Consider the following 16,055-nt stretch of genomic DNA (forward strand, 5'->3'; position numbering starts at 1 on the left):
AACTGAATATTACCCAGCTCACCACAACAAATATTTACCTTCATTTTACTTTTACTCACGTCTCACTGAAAGGTTTCATACCAGTGCCAATCACTTGAGGGATAAAGGCAAAGCTGGAAAATAGTTCAGCAAAAACAAATTCATTTGCTTAAGCATAATACATGGGCACTGCACTCCAACAGGGGTTAAAATATTCAGTATGCATAAATTTCAAAACCATTTTGTAGAATGATGGGTAGTATTACACAGGGATCAGGGAAGGCGAATAGCCAATCGTAGCAGCAAAAACAAAGACAACTAAAAAAAAAACACGGAATGCTGTTTAACATGTAAATAAAAAACCGAATGCAATCATTTCCAAATCTCATAAACCCATATTTTATTCACAACAGAACATAGAAAATATATCAGATGTTTCAACCGAGACATTTTACTTCATTTTACTTCACGACCATCTGCGCCCCCCCCTCAAGTCTATGGATCACCTGGAACTTAAAAGGCTGTAAGGCCAGACACCAACAGGTGATTCGGGCGTTGGCATCCTGCATGTGATGGAGCCACTGTAGCAGAGTGTGATCCGAACAGAGGATGAAAGGGCAGCTCATGAGGTAAAAATGAAGAGAGTCAACCACCCAGCAGATTACCAAGCACTCCTTTTCAACTATGCTGTAGCAAGCATGCAATGGCTGCTGTTTTTTACACCTGAGGGGGCACCGGCCCGCCTCCCAAGTGGTACCCCAAATACTGTACCTCCCTCCGTCCAACCGCACACTTCTTCTGGCCGTGAGCCCCACCTGCCTCAGGGACTCCAGGACCGCGGCCACCCACTGCACATGCTCCGCCCAGGTGTCACTGTGGATGATGCCAGCCACAGTGACATCCGGGTAGGCGGCAGCATATGCAGCCTGCAGATGCAGCACCCAGTCCATGAGGAGTTGGAAAATGGCTGGAGCTCCAAAGAAGGAAGTGTGACAAATTGGTACAACCCGTAAGGAGTACACAAGGATGCTTTTTCCTGGGAATTTGCCAGTAGCCCTTGGTTAAATCCAGAGTTGTGAAAAACTGAGCAATGCCTAACCAGTTCAGGAACTCGTCGACCAGGGACATGGGGTAGGCATCAAACTGTGACACCTCATTCACCTTGCGGTAGTCAATGCAGAACTGTATAGACCTATCTTTCTTCACCACAAGAACCACGGGGCTATACCACCCACTGTGTGACTCTTCTATTAGTGGAGATATCGTCTGAATTTCAGGAGAGGGACCACTCTTCCTTCACGCCCCCTCCGGCCTCAGGCTATAAAAGCCCCCCTTCTCCAATACCTGCTGTTCTCATTTTCATGCCCCATCTTTCCCCCCCATTTTCCCCTCCCTTCTCCTCTTCTCCTCTCTTCCTTTCCTTCATTCATTTCTCGTTAGTACACGGGGATCTGCCCGGCTCGAGAGCCGTCGCCAGTCCCCTTCGAGGCCTTCCCCAAACCGCAGCACCAGTTCACACTTCCTCATCCCTCATCGCCGATCATTACCGAGGATGTGGTCCCAGCTAGTGAACTCCAAGCTTTAGCATTTCAGCCAATTCCCTCTGAACAATTAGCCTTATATGTTCAGGAAACCTGCAGGGCCATGAACGCACCATCACGCCTGGGCATATTTCAAAATGGTGCTCTATGAGATTGGTATGGCCGGGCAGGAGGGAGAACACATCTGCAAAATGCTGTTGCAATGCAACAACATCCGCTCTCTGGGCCTGTGTGAGATGGTTATCACAATGAATGGAGGATGGAATGATGGAATTTGCCATCTCTGGTCCTAACTCATCTGTCTCCTTCACCAGAAAAGCAGTCTGAAGGTGGTAGATGCTGGTCCAAACAGACCAGTACCTACCAGACAGTCAGTATCTCTTTCGGGATGCTAAATCAGGAGACGACCTGAAACAGTGCCTGCGCTGCACTCTTAGAAATGGTGCACAGTGGCACTGCTTCGGGATATCGCGTTGCATAATCCACCAGAACTAATACACAGTGATGCTTCATTACAACACAGATCAAATTTTGTTGACCGTTAAGTATGGACGAGATACATTGAACGTGACACGTGAAACAAAGACAAAAGGAGAACATATAACATTTGTAGGGGGATGATGAAATAAACATAATATAAACCAAATTCAAAAGAATGTATTCATAATTTATAATAAATATTACAATAAAAACGTTTTTTTAACATAAAGATTCCATGTTTGTGTAGTCTTGTTTGGATTGGCCCACCTGTTGAGGAGTAGATAAAGACCTACACATACACATAATCACACGCATAATGTGATCGTTAGAGTAACATTTTACACTGTCCCAGTTATTTCTTTATATGTTGATTGTTTTGTTTTTTTTAAATAAGTGTATCACCACATGGACATTATCTACGATTTTCAGATTTCAGGCAATCTTGGATTGCATAAGAAATACAAAAAACAGAACTTCATTGTCATAAGTAGCTCATCTGGCTTACTGTGACTATTGTCTATAACAATTTACAAGGTATTGTAATCCGTGAAATACAGAAAGAATGTGATATAGTAGGCTTCCTTGTCATTGTGGCTATATTGCACAAACTAATCAGGATGAAAATCCAGTGAGAACAATAAATGTGACCTTGAGCTTGACCGTGAGCACAATATGGATGAAAACCCACTAGGTGATCAAATCTGACCAATACTCCAGGATTAGTGAATCTTGTCAGCTGTGGATGGATGGACAGATGACGGACACCTCGCCAAGGCTTGACTTTATCGGTCATGCTTGTCTTATTAGTGAAGATACTTTAACAAGTGGGCAATATATTTGTCAACTAAAAAAAAACCTCCACTTTAATATCGTCCTGATTTTTCTTTTTCTTTTAGCTGCTCCCTTTGGGGGTCACCACAGCAGCTCGTCTGCCTCCATCTCACCCTATCCCTAGCATCCTCCTTTGTCAAGCCAGACCTCGGCATGTCCTCCTTCACTACATCCACTAGCATACAGAGCCTGTTTCAGGTACTCCCTCTCCTCTGCATTCCTGATTCTACACCTTCCACTGTTTAATAACATCTTGATTGCTTAATTTAAAATCCAATACAGTGGTGTACAGAGGCAAGCTTGGAAAGATTGTGCCGTTTTCCAAAATGTGTGGACCCACTGTATACCGTTACAGATCTGTCTGTGATATGTTGTCCAACACGTGTAATTCAGATAGCTTACAGTTCCATAAATGAAATGTTTTTTCTAAATTAAAATGACTCCAAATGACACACGGATCAGATTAGTTCTCAGCATTTTAGGCAGTTTATTTGAAAAACACATACAAAAAGATCATATACAAGACAATAAATAAAAAAGAGACAGAACAGTTTGGGTTAAGCTATGCAACTTTTTGCATCATCATTAGTAATAAATACAGTACAAAATCCACCCAGAGTGAATCTAAAGATTTTCCACAATATTCACTGATCATGTTATTCTTCATTATGATTTAGCTATTGCTTTCATATTATTGATACATACTTCTACTTTTCTATAAAATACTCAAGATCATAAAACATTGCGCGGTTACAGCAAAACAGCAGTGTGTTGTACAAAGATGGCCACTTCCCTTTTTCACTGGCAGGTTAATAATCAACATTTTTTCAGCAGCAAAGAAACATCTGAAATATTCAAGAAGGTACAGCATCATATTAAACACATCTACAGAGCTACTCCCACATACACATAGGAAAACCTGAGAAGGACATGCATTAAAAAGCTTGTGCTTTAAGTTCTACTGTTCATTCCGGTTCATCAGCTTGAGTTAATACTATGGCTACTGTCCAGTTCGCTCTGGAGTTATGGGGTACACTGTGGAGGGCACGGGGTAAGGCCAGTGAGAGCACGAAATGAAATCATAATAGTAAGACCAGCCAGCTTCATTCCAATCCAATATATGTTATAATAATTTGCAGGATTAGTAGAGTATTAATAAGAAATGCACACCGAAAACGTAGTTAGCTTATTATACCCAGGTGTAAAACATCTATATTGTATAACCACAGTACACCAGAAGTTTGCTCAATAAGATCAATGGCTCAAGTTAGCATGTTAGATATACGTCCCATAATCCCACACAAAGCAACTGCCAGCAACAAATAATACAGCTTGTAATGTGGGTCGTAAAGAGAAGCACTAAATTGAGACCCAGATATGATTTATATTGTGGTCAACTTAAAACGTGGAAAAACTAAAATAAATGTGACTGATTATGACAACAGAAGCGAGCTAAGACAAAAAACAAAAAAAAGGGCTGCACCCTGACATCTGCTTTGCATCAAAGCAGGGATGATGTCTAGAAAGTAAAACATTTATTAAAAAAGAAAAATCGAGAGATGATATGAATGGAATGTAATCCAGATCAACAGCACCATGCTGGCTAGAAAAAATGTGTCGGGGGAAACAACCCCAGTCGATTTTTCAACAAGTTTCTTTTTTTTTTATCTCGCCTCCGAAAAAAGAAAACACAGACGGCATGCAAAAGCATCCCCACCGACCAATGCATAATGAGGTATTCTTTTTTTAATATTTTGTGTTATTTTAAATAAATATATTGATTAAATTGCAAAGTTATGAGATAGAGACATTAAATATTCCACCACAATAGCTAGCTAGCTACAGTTAGTAATAAATAATGATTGTTAAATACTTAAGGCATCTTTAATCACAGCATTCTATGTGAACTAGCAAACCTCCATTTTCATCCATCTGTAGTTTTTTGGATGGAGGTTTCATACGAAAAGAAAGGAAAAAAAAAACAAACGAAAAAAACAAACGCAACACAAACAGTCAAGTTACCCTCCAATAATACACAAGGAAGCATGAAAATATTTAACTGAACTGGAACACAAACTCTAGGACAAGAAGAACCCACACCACCAAAACAAAAAAAGAAAAAAAAATCAGGCAACTCCATATTATAGTGCATTTACAAAACACAAGCTACATTAGAACAACAATAAATATGTTTTTGCAGCATTGCAGCTTTTTCTTCACTATGGTTAAAGTGGACAAGGACTCGGCATATTAGTACCATGTCCAGATTGGCATGTGAGCAAAAAAAAAAGAAAAAGAAGGAAGAAAGAAAAGTGTACAGGTAATAAAAAAGAAAGAACGAAATGGCAGGGAAAAAAAGACAATTAAAACAAAATTAATGTTAAGAACAATTGTTTGGTATTTTTCAAATGGATGGCTTTTTCTCCCTTTCACCCTCCTTCAAGTGAACTACGCCAACATGGTTCATGCATGATATAGAAAAACAGCTTCTATCACTGAACGTATCACAGTTGTTCTAGCAATACCATACACTACGACCATGGGGGGAGAGGGGGTGGGGACAGTCATACACATTCTAGCACATATCACAGGCAAACTAGTTTGTATTGTCCCTGTAACACCAGACACAGTCTTTTTTTTCTTCTTTTTTTGTTTTTAAATCAAACAGTGGGAGCAACTCAGATTGAAATGAAAGGAGCCGATACACAACAGAGGCCATTCACTGGATATAGAAATCACATGTGCTTGTTCGATAGGCAATAAGGTTCTGGTGATAGGTAATACAAATGTCAGGTACTCTGATGGCAAGACTCAGGCACTGCATCCTCAAGCCCATGCCGGCCTCTCATGATCACGAGCGTGACCATGACCATGAGCGAGGCCACAGAGAGGAGTTGCTGTTAGACACGGATCCACCGGCAGCTCTTTGAGTCCTGTTAGGAGCGCAATGCTTAGCTGGGCGGTGATCAGTGTCTAACGGCAACTTTGGTCTACTCGGGATGAGTGGGGAAGGGTGCGGGGGAAGGAGTGGGGAAGGGGGTATCAGGTGCATTCTTGTCCTCCTCTATGAATGAGTGGGATCATCAGAGTCATAATATACGGTTCACATGCACAGACACAGTCCCTGTTTCTACTGCTCCACAATATTAACGACACAGCCCAAGCCTGCCATACAGCATGCACATCAGAGGCCTCTGCTCTAGATTATAGAGGCCCGACTACGACACTACACAGATCACTGGAAGCCATGCCTGCAGTTAGCGTTTTTAGCATCAACTCTGATGGCATCTACTAACTGTAAATCCAAAACCATGTTAGACAAGAAAGAGGGATTTTTGGCCTTTTTACATGACTAGCTCTTTCTCTGGTTGCCTACGATTAAACACACTGAATATTCTTACTGTTAGAGCTGTATTCACCCTCTCTGTAGGTTTATTTTTCAAAAACATATTTCTCAAAAGGCTTTTGCTTGCTACACAACACTGTTACTCTGTAAATACTTATTCAGTACTATACTCCATTACACCACAAGCGTTCAGCTACAAGAGTTCACACCAAACAACCTCATGCTAATCATTTGATAATGTTCTGTACAGATGTGCTGAGGGCTTGGGCAGAGTGCAGCTTCAAGGATTTTTCACAGGCCTGGGGAGAGGGATGGGGCAAAGGGTTTGGTTATAGTGGCAGAGAAATGGCCTTGATACACCACACTGAGCTGGGGAGGTTGGTCGTCAGAGTACCCTTTCTCTTGGCGGCTGTATGGAGAAATGTACACAATCTGACAGAACTGTGTGAAGCCTCAGCACATCTGTCCATACACGTCCACTCCTACCTTTAACATCCAGCCAGTCCATTAAACCGAACCTCAGTCCAGGCGCCTATCTGTGCATCAACCCCCCCGTCCCTCGTTGCGTTGTAGGTGAGTGTGCTTTGTTGATCCCTCTGTCACAGCTGTCTCAGAAGGCAGGCTCGTTGAGTGATGCAGAGGGGAAGAGGGGTGTTTGGCAGAGCCTCTCCCCCTGGAGGGAGGGCAATGGAAAATTAACAAGACCAAGATCCATAGCTGCAGAAGTCAACAGGAGCTATCAACTGTCGGGGGTCAGCTGAGTCTCAATGTCCACTCTGCAGATGGGGCATTTCCTGCTGGTGGCCAACCACTGGTCTACACACGCCTGGTGAAAGAGATGCATGCAGGGTAATCTCCTGAGGAGACAGGAGAGACAAGGTCAGGAATTTAAAACAAGCGTAAAAGCATCCTTCCAAAATGTCAAGCTGTGTAATAATCCCAGAGATTTACGGTATAAGTGGCTGATTGATCACCAAATCTAGACAAAAGTCATTTTTCCTGGAAAAAAGAACATTCACAGAAATGTTGATTGCACACCCCTGCTTTCTATTTTACAACCACAACATAATCAACACGTCTTGAGAAGATGCTAAAGAGCAATTTCCCTGCAGTGAAAGTTTTTTCAGTGTGCCAATTACCTGCTTTTAAAGTACAACCTAATCACTGAAAGATTATTTACATATAAAATCTGAATTTCCTAATGTTTTCTAATGCATTTACTTATGCAGCTGAATGAAGTTGTTTTTTTCATGTGTCTACAACAGCTGTTAAAGTTACATTTGATATTTCACTAATTGTTAAAGAAAAAATACCAAAAAACACAGAGCTGCTGCTTCGTCAAGGTGAGAATTTGCTGTTTTTCTTCACCAATGAGTGAAAGTAACTAAAGCTTTTTGACAATACAAGCACACCATTTTCTCAAATAACAAAAACGAAACTATAAATGGACATTTGTATGATTTTTTTTCCTCTTTACACCTTTTTTCACACTCTTAGCTTGAATAATATTTAATATTTAACATTTAAAGGTGGTTTCCTGCTTGATGTGAACCCAGAAGTGACAACAAGCTTCATCCTTCAGCTCAACTAACAGCTGGATAAAACAACTGTTGTTGCTCTGCTTTGTTACACAAACTTCACGGTCTTTAAGGCTTCCACATGCGTATGATTCATAGGTCTGTCATACCCAGGAATCCATTTGTATCCAGAATAAATCCAGCCATTGGACTATGATTCACGTTTGACATCTGAAAGCAGCTCACATTTGACTTTCATATGTGGGGGGAAAAAGCTTAAAATGTACGTCATAAGGAGGATTTCTGCGTTTGAGGTACAATAATGATATATTTACTGTGGGTGTTCCCTCATATCAAATCACCCGATATGTATTTTAGGACCACATGTGCCAAGATTTGCTTGTGTCATAAGTAATGGAGGATTTTCAACATAAACCAGAGCAAACGTAACACAATCAAGCTGAGATGTTGGGTGTATGCTTTGTATGAATAGAATTAAAGTCTACTACCATATCACAGCTCCATCCCTCCCTTAAATGCAGAAGATTATGTTTATTCTTCCCTCCTTTCCGCCTATTCAGTGGGTAAAATAATTTGCTCTGTCACTTCTCCGGCTGAACACATCACAACACCGGACACACATCAAAAGATTTTGCGAGAAGCTAATGCTGCCCGCGGGGAGGGGTTTTAAGATGAGGTGCTGGGAGAAATCCAGTGATGGGATTTTAAGACATGAAGCTTTTTAACTTAGGTGGCAGAACCAGTTTAGGGTTTAGAAATGCTGAGATCCTGTGTCTTTATATCCAGTTTATGGGAAAGAATTGTGGCTAAGGATAAATTAGTAAATTAATCTCTGAGGACTAATCATCAGCAAAAGCATTTACCCTGACAGGCTTTGGGAGAAATTGTTTTTTAGAGAGGTAACTAAACCCAGTTGTCTGTGAGGGTAATGCAATTAGTTTTGTAGGTATTAATATAGTCATGAACCCAAGTTAAGGGACACATTTAAGTTTAGTTAGGAGATGAGCAAAGTAATTCCAATTCCTCCTGAGGGGGACATGAATGTGTAAATTGAAATTCAATGCAATGCATCCAAATCCACAAATCAACCTCAACCTGCTGTTACAGGCACTAATCATCTAACTGAACCACAGTGGTGCGTTCACTGAATGATAAACAGACTGATAATGCGATACTATTTCAGGATGTGACAAAACAACAAATACATCCTTCCAGGAAAAAAGCTTTTATGCGCAGCCTACATCAACATCTGCATAACCAACCAAAGAAAAAGCAGTACCTGACATCCTCGCCATCCTCCAGCATCGACAGACATATGGTGCATTTTTCATCGGTGTCAAGCTCCTCATCATCCAGACACATCTTCAGGTCCTGTGGTATTCTCTGCACAGATAACCACACAAGAGCAAACACACTTTAATTACTGAAGTGTGCAGTGTTTATGCCACAGGGGTCTCTGAGTCAGCTCAGGCAGAATTTAAAAAAAAGTCTTTGAATTATACTTCCCAGAAAAAAATAGACATCAAGATGGAAATGACTCAATTACTCCTGCTCACTCAAAATGTACCAAATAATCTTGCATTCTGAGTATTTGGGTCATATTTGGCATAGATGTTTCTTTAAATTCATTCCACGTACATATCTGCAGACAGCTGGATGAGTCATCCAGCGCCTTGAACTGTGAACACTGCAGCCCTGTCTCGCTAATCTGGCAACGGAAATTAGTTTGACCTTTGAACTACAGTGACAGACGTGACCTTCATTCCACTCTCGTCTTTGCTCTTTGATCCTTTCAACCTGCTGCTGCCTTTCGCTATCCCTTTCTTTTGCATCTTCAGTTCTTCCCCTTTACCGTACCACATCAAAAAGGTATATTTAATCCAGCTAGGAGCTAAAGAGTCTCCAGCCCTACCTTTTTGTACTTGTGGGGGAAAGTGAATCTCTCAATGGTGGTTTGGACCGCTCCACGGTTTACGCTGCCCAGTCTGTCCTCCAGCTGCAGAAGCTCCTATGAAAAAAATTCCAGTTGCCTTTAAAGGAAGGACCTTTCTGTATTTTGCCACTAAAATAACAGAAATAAATATGCACAATAAAAAGATATTAAAGTGTGTAATGTAATCAAATCGGTGCCTTAAGGAACAGGACACCTTGCTTGAAATGAAAACAAATGGCATGAGATTAAAGGCAGCTGGACCATTTAAAGCATCTGGAGCCCTGGGTAATTGGAAATAAGAAAATCAGCTACACACTCAAGCCTATCCAGAGATTGGTCACAGAGAAAACAATGATAAATTAGTGTAGACTGGTGCGTCTGCTGAGGGGAGCGAGGAAATAGGCGCACAAACCTCATAGCTCTCTCTAACTGCAGATGCGTGGCGGGAGGGGTTGAGACTCTGCAGAGCCAGCAAGTGCAACTGGGGATATGGGTAGTTTCTGATCTCATGGACAACCTAGGAGATGACAGATAAAAGAAGCTAGCGTCAGCTTTGCAGCAGAAATCAGAAAGAACAATAGGGACACGGGTCATCCCCGGTTGCTGGGTGTTGAGATTAATCTCAGAAACCAGGAGAAGAGTCGCCGTGAGTTCATCGAGATGAACATGATTGATCGTATGGAGGCAGAGGGGAGCTCACCACTTGCGTTGAGGCATTGTTTCTAGGGAAGTGGTGCATCCTAGGAGAGGTCAAGTAGTGCTGATAGTGCTGCGGCAGCGGGTGGATGTGATACTGGTGGGGGGGAAGCCCAGCGTCCACACTTAGATCCCTGGACAGAAACGGAAAAAACAAATCAGCCAGTGGAACACTGCGAGGTCTCTGGAACACTGAGTTTCGATAACAGCAGACTTGTGTACTTCTGTAGCTGCTCAATGGGTAAATCTTTTAAACGGTGAGATTGTAATATGATTTTTAAAATATATATATATCCCCATACCAGGTCAGATACAACAGATTTGATTACATGAAAATTGGTTATCATGCAAGCTAATGTGTGAGCGTTGAGATTATAAAAGTAATCAATACACATGGACCAGCAGATGGTAACTGGACAAAAGGCTGTAGCACATATAGCTAAAATTAAGCGATGAGCTACTTAAATAAATACATTAAGAAGAATTTCGGGAACTTCTTGATTCTTTGGGTCATTATTTTGTGGGGGGGGGGGTTTGTCTTTATAATTTTTTACTCTGTGATTTCACTCAAGACTCCCATTGACAAGAGTGCTACAACAGCAATTTATTTGCTTTCAACTCTTCATCTTGAACTCATTCATTCAGATCTAAAATGTGTCTGTAACTGACATTTATCTTAAATGGTCTAAAGATGAGCTGGTAAAAAATTGTTTTCACATTACGAAATAAGGTGTCTGTTGATGTTTCCTCTAAAAAAAAAAAGCTTTTTGCATCTGTGGCGCTGCATGTGTCGTTGAGAGAGATGCACTGCTTACCAGTCTGTGCCCTCAGCCAGGTAGCGGGGCTGCTGAACCACAGGCTGCGGAGGGACATGGAGGGGGGGAGCAAACTCATAGCCGGGTCGCAGCCTGTGGGGTTGGTGAGGAACTCTCTCTGGGGTCCGTCTACTAAGACAAATAACTAAGCATTTGAAAACATCCTGGAAAATAAGAGTTTATCATTTAAATTTAAAATGTCACTCCACAACTCAGTAGTTACCAACGAGGTGCTTAAACCAAATTTTGTCTTTTCCTCTTTATTTTTTTTGTACCATAAAGCTGTGTGGATACCTGGAGGGTGGCAGGATGTGTCGGTGCTGGGCCTCGAGGATCTGCTGCTGGAGGAGGTATTGCTGGTGTAATGCCTGAGGTAGGAAGGGAGGGGCGGGGATGTCCTGGAACTGGGGAGCGGGCAAAGGGTTGAGGGGCGAGTGGAGCGGAGGGCCGTGTTGGTGGCTGGGTGGGGCCAGGTGGGGGTTAATGCCTGACTGTGGCTGCCCTGGGTGGGGCATGGGGAAGTCCATGGGCAGCGGGGCCTGAGGACCTAACTGGAAGTGCCGGCAAGAGGTAGCATGGCTGTGCTGCTGTTGCTGTTGTTGCTGTTGCCGGTTGAAATGGGATCCTGTGGAGTATAAGGAGAAGTTGTCAGGTACCTGAGGGGGGAAATTAGTTGGAATTAATAGTAGGTGAAATGTGGTGTCACTGTGTGTGAGATATAGCATGTTAATGAAGCCCTACCTCTTACCTAGGGTGAAAAATACTTCTGTGGGGGTGGGAAAATGATGGTTACCACAAGTACCATGAGAATGAAAACCATTTTTGGTGCTCCACACAAAGCGCAAGCGTTCATTTCTTTATATGTATTTCCAGCCCCTGGATCGACTCCTCGTCTTCACAGACAAAGGAACTGGATCAGAACAGAAGAACTGTACCCCTATACAGATATCGACGTAGCTCAGTTCTTGTAAATTCTGCAGCTGACAGCAGGTCAGTGCACTCAAGAGGTAAACCATTATTACCTCACTGCCTGTAAGAAATACATTAAACTGTTTCTCTGCCAAGTCTCTATCTACACAACTGTAAAGAACAATTTGTTCCATATAAAAAATTAAACTAGACATTAAATTCACATTATAAATGTGCTCTACTGAAATCAGCTGTCTCTCTGCGTTATACACTTCCAGTAAAGCTCTGCTATTCTTCTCCCATATGAACATTCAGGAGTTGACAGGAAATAGCTTGAATGCTTTTTTTAACTCTCTCCAACCACAGCTATTTGGCAACTGCAGCGAACAGACTGCTGTCGAGACTTGACAAGGAGTGGAAAATAAAGACATAGGCTAGCTTGTGCTGTGTTGCAATATGGTTTAAATACCCTGGTTAAGCTTAAGGAGACCTTTTTGTATCATGGTGGGACTGAGAATAATTAAATTTAGCTTTGATCAGATTTTGGGGGGAGGGGATCTCTGCCAGAGGGAACCACAGTTATGCTCTGCCATGTCTGACTTTTAAACAGTTTCTTATAGAAGTGCAAAAGACAAGACTACTTTGCTCGTAAACACTTGATTTCTTCAAAAAAATAAATAAATAATAATTTATGAAGAAAAAGGCAAAGTCTACATTGCATTTACTCGGAGCACGCTTGAAAATTGCAGTTCGAATTTTAAATACAGGAAAGACAAGCAGTGTAGCTTTCCAGATTTCGCATTTCAGCTTGACAGTTCGTCAGCGTAGCTGAGCAGACAAGATATGACCTTGCTGCCGTGGGTCAAAGGCTCAGAGTCTAGACTGCAAGTAGCACACTGCGTTTTCAAGCGTCTCAAGTGAGAACAATCACCATGAATGACAGCAGATAGACTCATTCAGGGCCCTGCGATGAAGTAAGCGTGGAAATCGTCTATCTTTGTCACAGCAGGAGAGGAGGTGGGTAGGTGGGTTGGTGGGGACAGGGGTGGAGGGAGGGGAAGGAGGGGGGGGAGCAGATAGGGGACAAGGGAGAGGGAGGACAATAAATGGAAATCAGCAAGAAGCACACTGAAGGTTAGGAAAAACACTATATTCTTTATTGAAAAATATTAGTATTTGTGGAATTTGTGTTTTCTTTCTTGTTTGTTTGTAATAATAGTATAACTCCATGCAACAAAAATAAACAACATACACTGAAGGCAAGGCCCACCATGCTCCATATAGGGTTAAAAAGAACAAAAGCGGCATCCAATGAGCAGACGTGTTGGCTACAGCACATGATTTCAGTACAGCAGGGTACATCTTTTCTACAGAAAGATTACATTGGATTTTTCACTAGTCAAATGTAGAAAAAACATAAACAAAAAAATTATGAATCATAAATGTGACCATGCATTGAAAGTACTATTACCAGAACAAAAGGTAAAGAGAAACCACAACCAAACAATAAAGACGTTATTACTAATAGAGGATCTCTTTAGCAGTGCAGGAAAAATAGGCATCCCTGTGAAATGGATAGCATTTTGGTCTTATGTTAGTGGGGTAAATTGAGAAGTGATGAACCACCAGTGAGCATGTTTTCCTACTTAAACGTTTAGAGTTTCAGATGCCTGTAAAAGGGCAAAACAGGCCCTGACAATTCAGTGTGATTCAAAGCTTGAAATTTGCAAAAAGGGAACAAAAGGATTACACAAAAAAATGGAGACAGTTATGGCAGGTTGTTGTGTGGAGGTGCAGTGTACCTTCAGTTATTTCAAGTGACATCGCCACTGTTTTAAATGTTACGTTTTAACAGTACAAAATGGCATGCACGTGGTCCCAATTTGCATGCTTTAATTTATTTATTTGTTGTTGTTTTTTCAATCGCAGGTCACTTTAATCATGTACATTGCACCTTGTGTGAAGAGAAGAAAAAGATGAGCCAAATTCTGGTGTTCAACAATGCAGTGCAGTATTTGAGATCATGCAAAATGTATCCACTTTACAGGAATTTACAGCATGTTGTCTATCAAGACTGGATGGGAGGTACACAATGACATTCAACTGATCTAGAAAAGAGCTAAAAATGTTTACTCAGTGCTACAGCAATTTGACAGAAAAAAAGACAAAAAAAGGTGCTCTGTCCTAGGTGTTAGCTATTGTTTTAGTCTGTTTAACATGGAAAGTCTATGGCTGAGTACATCTTGGGAAAGGGGGGGGGGTGCTTTTTTAATACCAATGTCGTCTTCTGATGGAAAGAGGAAATGAAGAAGGGATTCACAATACAGCTAAATGCAGAGAACAGGCAGAGGCCACGCCACACCACACAGCAGCAGATGATCATTAGCTACACAATGGGGGGGACGACAAAGATCTGATAAATGCAGAATGTAGAGCCAGCCTCCATACTATGAAACAGGGAAATAAGAACAGAAATAAAAGCACAATGAAAATCACTGATGCCACTGTTGTGAAATTAATGTTGCACTGTAGCTTTATCATTGTTTAACTGATACCCCACACTCGATTCTTTTTCTTTTTGCAATTCGGCAGCTTCAAACAAACAGCTGCTGAATTGCCAATTAGCAAATGAGAGAAAAGGGCGACAGATACACTGATAGCCCGGAATTAAACGCTCCTTGGTCGACTGGCCACTTATCGATTAGCACACTGGCCAATTGAGAGGGGTAATAACTGTAATAACTACTGAAATCACGGTGGAAAAAAACGGCGAGCGTTAGCAGAAGCAGATGATCTTCAAATGACATCATCCGTGCACAGATAAGCTGACTGGCTGGACTGGCTACGTCTATTTTGCGGTATTTTTCTTTACAGCACAAACACGGTAGTTTCGAGGAAACGTTGGATATTTTTCTTAAAACCTCACAAATAAAAATGCACTGCACGTTAATAAAGACGTCTTTTATGTAGGAATGCGTTTCCTTTTCTTTTTTTTACATGAGGCATTTTGGCCGCACGTCGCGTGCATGTGCAAGCCTTTGTGAGAAATGTTTCAAGAAATAGTCTGAGCCCAAGAAGCCAGTTAGCTTATCTGTAGCAGCGAAGTTAATTTTTAATTCGCTGTATTTGCACCTAGCAAACCTTATAATTCGGTGCCTTATATTAATCTGCGACGGATGCGAATATAAAGCGTTATCGCGTCGGCAAGCAATTTGACCGTTAATTTCATGCTAGCTAACGGGAGCTAACCCAACGGCGGAGCTCGAGCTAGCTAGCCCAACAGCTGCAGTGAATATTAAGATAAACAGGGCACATGTTTTGGATCGATATGAATATTAATACCGTACCTCTGTTTCTTACTGAGCCGAATACAGGAAGAACCAGATATCCGACATGCACTAACACCATCCTGGGATCCTTATTTTATGATTCCGCTGGGTTATTTGGAGATATACAGTGGTAGTAGCCCATGCGGATCTACATTCAGGCGGCTGGTTGTTGCTGGCTGGCTGGCTTGGCTAAACACTACAGGCGAACCAAACCAAACGACTGTCTGACTCGCCTGGTTGTCGTTGACAAAAGCAGACATGTCATTTGTTGTACGGAGCAAAAGAGGGCGATGTTGCAGCGCTACATGCCAAAGCTGCAGCTATCTCTGGGTTAACCTATCTGACCTTGCCAAGTTAATCTTTATAGAAACAATGTAAACACATTAACAGGCTTAAAAACGCAAACATTGAAGTAACTTGTAGTCTTGACTTTAAATAATGAAATCTTCACTTAAGGACCACTGTTGTTTAGTAATGTATGCCCGCAGCATTAGCAGACTCACTGGAAACCTATTTGAAAGAAATAATAGAATAGTATAGTAAAAATAAACGCATTAGAGGCAAAGATGTCCTGGCTAGATGCGCTAAGGCCTACATTTCCCATGATTCAACGCAATTGCTCTTTTCTTAAGCATTCGCGGACAGTAGGAAATAATCA

At 41.7% G+C, this 16,055-nt stretch overlaps 1 protein-coding gene across 5 annotated transcripts; it reads right to left on the bottom strand.

Annotated features, from left to right (window-relative positions):
- Positions 1-3,305: 3,305 nt before the first annotated feature.
- ark2cb (arkadia (RNF111) C-terminal like ring finger ubiquitin ligase 2Cb) lies at positions 3,306-15,683 on the bottom strand. 5 transcript variants are annotated; one of them, XM_063489029.1, is made up of 9 exons: positions 15,416-15,678; positions 11,908-14,515; positions 11,454-11,784; positions 11,160-11,291; positions 10,349-10,478; positions 10,061-10,165; positions 9,628-9,723; positions 8,995-9,098; positions 3,306-7,034 (listed from the first exon to the last, which is right to left on the bottom strand). In XM_063489029.1, the coding sequence occupies exons 3-9, from the start codon at positions 11,684-11,686 to the stop codon at positions 6,917-6,919; spliced, it is 918 nt and encodes a 305-aa protein (XP_063345099.1). In that variant the 5' UTR covers positions 11,687-11,784; positions 11,908-14,515; positions 15,416-15,678; the 3' UTR covers positions 3,306-6,916. The 5 variants fall into 5 exon arrangements, with proteins under 5 accessions (XP_063345099.1, XP_063345095.1, XP_063345098.1 ...); XM_063489025.1 differs by having other exon boundaries at positions 11,160-11,288; positions 11,454-14,515; positions 15,416-15,683; XM_063489028.1 differs by lacking the exon at positions 11,908-14,515 and having other exon boundaries at positions 11,160-11,288; positions 15,416-15,682.
- Positions 15,684-16,055: the final 372 nt, after the last annotated feature.

The sequence above is a fragment of the Pelmatolapia mariae genome, linkage group LG12 (genome assembly GCF_036321145.2).
Source record: "Pelmatolapia mariae isolate MD_Pm_ZW linkage group LG12, Pm_UMD_F_2, whole genome shotgun sequence".
Classification (NCBI taxonomy): Eukaryota; Metazoa; Chordata; class Actinopteri; order Cichliformes; family Cichlidae; genus Pelmatolapia; species Pelmatolapia mariae.